Raw genomic sequence first — 8,462 nt, 5'->3', positions numbered from 1 at the left:
TTACCTCACCATAGGCTACTGAGGGAACACAAACTTTATTGTGAGGGAATGCAAAAAGTTTTGCGAGGAAACACAAAACTATTTCTCTAAATAAATACCCACCCTGACAATTCGCAGGCTCCATAACATCGAGAACCGGAGATATGTGAAAACTCGCCGGATTTCTCACAAAATACACAAAACTTGGTGGGCATGTAACCCCACATGGATAGCATGGAACCGTCATTTTTCGTTTTGATCTGTAGCCCCCCCCCGCTGGACTGGACCCCCCGAAAGGAGGGTAGGGCAGACACAGTTCTCTGTGAATATCTTGAGAACTGTAGGGCCTAGGATGACCATTTTTTCCGTATGTTTGCCTCCAGGGGTCATGTTAACCCATTTCATGTGCACACGTGCACAAACAGATACACACACACACACACACACATACATTCACAGTAATCATACGTATGACACATACTCACACAGTAGACATATGTACGCTTGCATGCACAGGCACATACGCAAGCGCACACACACAAGCACGCACACACACACACACACACACACACACACACTCACACACACACACACACACCCACACACATAACATAAACATAACACAAACAATCAAGAATTTCTCAGAATTATGAACAGGCAAGATGGAGGTGGGGTTGTATAAAATGAATTTTACATGTGAAATCTGTGAACTAATCATGTTTTGGTACTTGTTGTCTAGCAGATACCAGTGAGAATTGAGTGTGGATAATGCAATTTAGTGAGACAGTTAGAATCATATAGGCCTTTCAGCGTGATTTCTTTTTGTGGAAAAAATGTGCTGGACTGGGCGGCGGTCATATTTTGTACCGCTCTGGGGTACATCTAGTTAATTGTTATATACGTCTCTTCACAATGCTAGTAGAACGCTCCATTGACTTGAATGGGATTTCCCAACGTTCTACGGTAAAATAAATTAATTTAATTACCGCTGCAAACATATAATTACCGCTGTCAATGTCAACTGGTTTTGTGCTGCTGATCATATCACTCCGCAAGTATTCCGGTCACTTCTTGCATTGGAACTTCATTCAAAAGTGAAAGACGGTTGATCAGCTGAGTTCTAAAGAATGTTTGATTCAAGTTCAGCGTGTGTTGCGAACTATTTGTTTCTCAGCAGATGCCACGACGAAACGGTAACAAATAAGTGTAAAGAGACATATCGTGGAGTTTATTTTTTCGTTTTGGCAGGTAGCCATATAATAAGCGGGATAATGTATAGAACGCCGGTCATTATGGGAAAATAAGTCCCTTCAGGGCGAAACAAGACAAGACAAGACCAAGTCCGGTTCGCCCTGTCGGGACTTATTTTCCCCATAATGACCGGCGTTCTATACATTATCCCTTACTTAACTTCAGGGAACTATTTGAGGATTCCATTAGCTGTCATTGTTGGAAAAAAATGGAACATTAGCGTCAATGGAGTTGTCGCAACTCTACCTTTATATGGCTCTGCATAGAACCAGCTCACAGTGTTCTGATTGGATGGTCGTGATAATTTGCCTTTTGATGATTAAAGTTCTCTAGAAAAAAAATATTGTCCAATATCAATGGGAACGTGCCAAAGCAGTATTACTCAGGACCATTGTCCAGCAACATTGCTCAACAAGCTTTGTGTATCATCAGCTTGAGGGGTCATATACTGTAATAATGTATCTTTACTTTGCAGGAACTTGAAAAGGTTCTCAACAAATCACACCAAAGCAAAGACAAGGAGAACGGGAAAGAGGAGTCAGGGTAAGTGAGCAGTGAGATTTCACAACTGTACTGGTACTGAAAACAGTTCTGAGAAAAGCCAATTTGTAAACTTTGGCATCACGGCACTCATCAGATGCCGCCAGTGGGTGTTGGCCTTAAGAGTAACAACCACTGAATGCCCTGGGGGCTCACATTATTATTGTTTGTTCTTTAGACTTCTTTGGCAGAAGGTAGTGAGACATGAAATGTAATTACCATTAGAGCTCTTTCTTGACATGTTATCACAGATGACACTTATGTTGGTGGCAAGCAATGCAAAAAGTTGGGCAGGTCTAAACCCATAGCAAGGACATAGGTGTGGCACAGATTATTGTGAATTCTGAGGAAATGCCTCTTGGAGGCTAAGTACTTTGTGTTGAAGGTCTTGGGCAAGAACATACATGAACAGACTGTGCTTGTGAATGAGATCATACTTTCTCATTCTTATGAGACAGCTGTTTACATCTGCGTGCTGATGCACACCACCAACACCACAAATCTAAAAGCACAATCTGATATTGTGGGATGTGATTACATTGCACATTGATGTAATTACCAGATTCCAAGAAATAAAAAAAGAAATGGACAAAATAGCCCAAATCAGAGTTAATGTTTCGGGAGGCTCTGGAGAAGTGTGAGACTGTCTTTTAGTGAAGTTAATTTTTAATATGTTCTTACATTGAAGAGTTGCATCAGCACCCTTGAGAAACTAACAGTGCCCCTCTTATCTACAAGTTATGAGTATAGAAAAACCTTGACTATAGCAACCAATCAACGTTTAGAAACTCAACCATGATAAACAATTATGGTAACACTTTACTTGAAGAGTGACATGACACTGTCATAACCCTAACCCTAACTTGTCATGACAAAACCTGAATGACACTTAAAGGAGCAACCCGAAACTCTATTTGAGACCGACATTTAACCCAAACCTGTAGCTACACCAGGCGTTTAAAAGAGACAGGCGTCTATTTGGGACTCGGCTATTATTTGAAGTTTTACGGTATGCTGCCTACCAGAGACTGTTTTTAAGTCACATCGTGGCAAATTTCATATGATGATGCATTATTCCACAAAATGGTTTGTCTTCTCTATAGTTATTCAATAGGCTTAACAATAAACATATAGCCTTAACTCAAAATTGCTGTTAAGCTTATCATTTTGATCTGTGAAAAATGTCTATCATGCCTAATGCCTAAATTCTGCTCACTGCACATCTATTAAAGGCTAATGTATTATAATTCATATAATTAATAATAATAATAAGTAATTAATTAATATAATATCCAATGTTCATTATTGAATGCTTAGCTGGAATGATGCTTTTTCATATCATCCTGTTTTTAAAGCATGCCTACATACAGGTTATGGGTTTTCTACAGGAATAGCATGTTTGAACGGGCACTGCAAGTATAAACTGCTTACAATGTAGTTTATGGCAATGTGGTTATCACAGAACAAGACCTATTTTATTCTTATTCTTTCTATTTTATACAATCTTTTATTTCTTGACTGTATATGAAGAGCCTCTCATTAGGTATCTAGTTAGGCCTATTCAAATACATAATGCCCCACCTTGATTACAACCTTGTTAACATTTTTACATGTTAAAAATTGTATTAAAAATTAATATCTGCCGATATATCGGTTATCAGTTTTTCAATAGCCTAACTCAAATATTGAAATGGGTAGGTTATCAGTCTTCAAAATACCTTATTAGTCAGGCTCTATAGGAGATGGAGACAAATTGACATACACACATCAAATGCACACACACACACATCCACACAATTAGACACACACACACACAGAGGCACACACAAAAGTTGCAAGAGTAGGGGGTGGAGTAATCTTAGAATTACAAGAATCTTTATTCCCAACTGAACAAACCGCATGTATACCTCTACACAAAACAACTAATGGCTGAGGGTTTATACACAGGAGTAACAGGGCACAGGTGGACAAGGAACAAGGTAAAACAAGAGGCAGGTGGAAACAATAATTAAACTAACAGACTAACGAGATCAGGTGAGGTGCAGAGACACAGGCACAGGGAACAGAGACACATGGCAAAACAAACAAAGGAACACATGGAACAGGACACAGGAAGTAAACAAGAGGAGCAGACATGAAGGAAAACACTAAACAGGGAAAACAAAACACGACAGGACCCTTACAGTGTGTGAGACCTCAGCACAGACGCCTGCAAAGTAGGCCTATGTAGGGTAGCCTACCCACTGACCTATTAATGACCTATTAATATCTATGTAATTCACAACAGACAGGCGATGCCGACTGAGCAATTTTTGCAGTTCCCATTCAGTCTTTGTAGAGTACAAGAGACATTGTGATGAATATGCTTACTCACCTTTCTTAGTAACCATTCTCCGTTGTTACTAATGGTGTAAAATGATAACATTAAATGTTGACTCATCCCAGCGAAAGAGACTGTAATTGTATTACAACACAAAACCACAAAAACATACTTTGTGCATACCAACAATTTCCCTTGTGGTATTTCCTTTTTCCAAATAATTAAGAAAATGATTCCGAATAATACAGGAAATTCGCAGCATATTGTCTCACCACTTTTTTCGCCATTGTTACCGTTTCGTAAGGCTGGGAGTGTCAGAATGTGCTTTTGTCCATGTATGAACGGAGAAGTCCTAATATGGTGTGAAGGGGAGGAGATGAAAACACACACACACAAGCACACACACACACACATGCATTCACACACACACACGAGCTCACACACACACACATGAGCACACACACACACACACGCATACACACACACACACACACGAGCACACACACACACGCATTCACACACACACACGAGCACACACACATACACACACACACACACACACACACACACACACATTCTTGCTGTTGTATTTAAAGCGTGTATGGCCTGAGGTCCTGTGTCCTGCTACAGGGGCCTACCTCACATGCTCGCCTTTTCTTCCCTGTACTGGGCCCCTGACTGAGTGCATCTGTGCCAGTTTAGCAGCTGAACACATTTTATTTGAACTAATAAATGTATCATTGCATCTGTCTGTGTAGCTCAGAGAAAGAGCAGCTCGCTGAGGAAGAGGAGGATGAACTGAAGGAGGTGCTGGATCTGAGGAAGATTGCAGTCCAGCTGCTACAGCAAGAGCAGCAGAACAGGTATGATCTGAAACATTCTGAAACATGTACACATTGTACTTGACCCTCTTTTGTTCTGTTTCCTGTATTGGTATTCCTAATTCCTGCCTGTGGGGTTTGGTGTTGTTTATATGACTTTCCATATTAAACCACAGATGTGCTTGGCTTTGAAAAGGTTCATCCTTGATCTTATTAAATATGTATCTTCTGCATGACTCTTAAATTGCTTTCAGTCAATGTTGCTTTCTCCAGAAAAGTGTACAATGGCCGACAGGTGCAAACATACTGCATATTAAGAAAACACATGCAAGTTGACAAAACACACACAATTTAAAAAAACATCTTCATCGATTTGACAACACATGTGCAGCATTTAGAAAAACGTGCTGCAAATTCAGACTACCCATTATAGAAACGCAATGTATATTCACACAACTAGACAGAAGTATTTCCGGAGGATACTTCAAAGTGATTGACACATCTGGACATGAGCCAATGAGCTAAAACGTAAGTAAATGCCTCCGTTAGTAACACCGTTACTTAAGAAAACATCTCTCAACCCTGCTTAAGTTGAGAACTACCGTCCTGTCTCACTACTACCTTTCCTATCCAAAGGTATCGAACCAGCAGTCTCCAAACAGGTCTCTGAATTCCTTTCACAGAACAACCTTCTGGATCCAAATAAATGTGGGTTTAAAAGCGGCCACTCCACAGAAACGGCTCTGCTGTCTGTAACAGAAGTCTTAAAGGATTTAAGACTTATTCTGCTTGACTTATCGGCTGCCTTTGACACAGTTAATCACCACATCCTTCTCTCTATACTCTCAACATGGGAATCTCCAGCTCTGCTCTCTCCTGGTTTGAATCCTACTGTACCTCACAGGACTCTTGTTTAACGTATCATGGCTGTCCGCACCTCACTATCTCACCACAGGGGTCCCCCAGGGCTCAGTACTGGGCCCCCTTCTCTTTGCTATCTACACCACCTCTTTGGGACAGATTATCCGTTTGCATGACTTCTCATACCACTGCTATGTCGGTCGCCCGGTCGTGCCGTTTTGCACTCTACAACATAAGGAAAATCAATTACTTGACTCAAGATGCTACCCAACTGCTAGTACAGGCAATAGTCATCTTACGACTTGACTACTGTAACACCCTCCTGACAGGTCTCCGAGTCTGCACAGTGTAACCCATTCAGATGATCCACAATGTGGCGGTGCGCCTGGTCTACAACCAACAAGATGCTACCCAACTGCTAGTACAGGCAATAGTCATCTTACGACTTGACTACTGTAACACCCTCCTGACAGGTCTCCGAGTCTGCACAGTGTAACCCATTCAGATGATCCACAATGTGGCGGTGCGCCTGGTCTACAACCAAACCAAAAGGGCACATGTTACCCCGCTGCTCATCCAGCTACACTGGCTACCTATGGCCGCCCAAATCAAATTCAAGTCTCTACAAAGTAGTGTCCGTTTCTGCTCCCACCAACTTGAATGCCCTCATACAGGCATATGCTACCTCCCGACTGTTCCCGACTGCGCTCCACAGACCGCTACCTTTTTAAATTGTCCTACAATTGTTGAGAGAATTGCTTTAAAAAGCTTAAACTGTTTATCATGTTGTTAGTCGCTTTAGCTAAAAATGTTTCAGCCAAATGTAATGTAATGTAATGTAATGTAACAAAGAAATTAGCATGTAGCATGCAAAAGTGTAATCTGTGTAGGTCATGAAATAAATTAAAACAACCTTCCAGAATACTTGCTGTGGACATATTTGGCCTGAAGTGTGCATGTAACATGCCCATCTAATTAATTTGCGCTAAGCCGTCTTCAGATGTGTTCATCACATTTACTGTAAGTATCCTCTGGAAACACTTTTGTTGTGTTGTGTGAATATGCATCACGTTTCTATAATGGGTAGAGTTGTCTGAATTTGCTGTGCATTTTCTAAATGATGTGCATGTGTTGTGAAATCAATGAAAATGTTTTCTTAATATGCTTGTGTTTTATCGATTTGCATGTTTTTTCTTAATATGCAGTCCGTTTGCACCAGCCACCATGAAACTGAGTCTGCGCATTGACTCTTCCTGGAAACACTCAATCATCTCAGGGGGCCAGATACAAAGATGAGCAGGAAGCAATTAGATAATGCCTAACAGATTTGGCATTGCGACACATATTCAACACCATTGATTGAAGCCAGATAGCCCAGTGGTGCTTCTTATAGGCTGATGTTGATGGTGTTGATGGTTGATGGTGAAAATTTATGGGTGTGGGTGTGGGAAATCCTATGGATGAAGCCACACGTTGTGACAAAGTATTGCCTCCCAAAAATATGACCCCAAGAGAGCTCTGAGACCTCTCCTTTATTTCTCCTCTGACTTTCGCTCTTTCCTCTTTTCCACTAACAATTATCACTCTTTTTCCCCCTCCTTTTCCTCTTCTTTTTCCATCCTCCTGCATCACTTCCTGCCTACTCCTATTCCTTGGACCTGATTGGTGTGCGTATGACATGTGACCCACTTCACCCCAGACGCCGGTCCTTAATTTGTAGAGCTGAGAGCCTTATCCACCGCAGGAGGGCTGCAGGCCGTGCTCACAGGTAGAGACAGAGAGAAAGAGAATGAGAAAGAGAGATGGAAAGAATGAGAGAGAGAATGCAGCAATCGGAGAGAATGAGCAAGCAAGTGAGCGAGAGAGTGAATGGGATGGGGTGAGACTAAAAAAAAATAGTGGCAGAATGAGAGAGTGAAAATGAAAGGTAGAGAGAGTGCATAAGTCTGAGAGCATGAGAGAAAGAAAATGAATGAGAGTGAAATGGAGAAAATGTCAAGAAAGAGAAAGAGAATGCTGAAATCGGATAGAATGAGACTGAGTATGAGTTTATAATACAAGAATGTGTGTATTTGAGAGAGAGAGAGAGAGAGAGAGAGATAATAGATAGATAGATAGACAGATAGATAGATAGATACTTTATTGATCCCCAAGGGGAAATTCAAGGCCTTAGTAGCATACAGATATCACACACAACATTCACTAACAGCAGAAAAAGTAATAAGTATATAATATAAAAAACACAACTAAGCAATAAGGACAGTAGAGATTAAGAATACCGGTATACTAAAATACAAATTATACTAAATAACACTAAATCTAAATCAAGTCTAAAACAGTATCCACATAGTGTGCTTAGGGGTGATTAAGCATGAGGTGCTTGCAATGACTGAGGCAGGGACTGAGCCTGTGATTCTCTGTGCATAGTAAGGTAAGGTGCTCTGTGAGATGCGGTTTAATTTGTATTTTTTGTATGCCACGCCAAGCTGTATGTGTGTGGTAGGGTGGATTCAGATTACATGCATCAGATTTGTCTCCAGCATATTCTACAGTCTCAACATTCCCTCCCTTCCATCTCATGGCGCTTCACACAATCAATAGCACTTGTCAAGCAAGCACAACACAGGCAGGCAGCCATTTGCACCAGTGCTTACCCTGCTTTTAAAACATGAAACAATTGGATTTACATT

General features: G+C 41.0%; 1 protein-coding gene across 4 annotated transcripts in view; it reads left to right on the top strand.

Annotated features, from left to right (window-relative positions):
- Window positions 1–8,462, top strand: part of lrch2 (leucine-rich repeats and calponin homology (CH) domain containing 2) — a 74,143-nt gene that overhangs the window by 39,747 nt on the left and 25,934 nt on the right. For 3 of the 4 annotated variants that reach the window (XM_076274777.1, XM_076274778.1, XM_076274776.1), the window contains exons 10-12: window positions 1,706–1,773; window positions 4,849–4,953; window positions 7,472–7,540. In XM_076274777.1, the coding sequence (XP_076130892.1) occupies window positions 1,706–1,773; window positions 4,849–4,953; window positions 7,472–7,540 (242 nt within the window). The remainder of the gene's footprint in view (window positions 1–1,705; window positions 1,774–4,848; window positions 4,954–7,471; window positions 7,541–8,462) is intronic. The other variant, XM_076274779.1, reaches the window with a different exon arrangement.

Source organism: Alosa pseudoharengus, unplaced genomic scaffold (genome assembly GCF_046254945.1).
Source record: "Alosa pseudoharengus isolate Yale_2024_CS ecotype anadromous, Long Island Sound unplaced genomic scaffold, YU_APseudo_1.1 YU_APseudo_1.1_scf_8, whole genome shotgun sequence".
Lineage (NCBI taxonomy): Eukaryota > Metazoa > Chordata > Actinopteri > Clupeiformes > Clupeidae > Alosa > Alosa pseudoharengus.
This window is presented reverse-complemented; position numbering and strand designations above follow the sequence as displayed.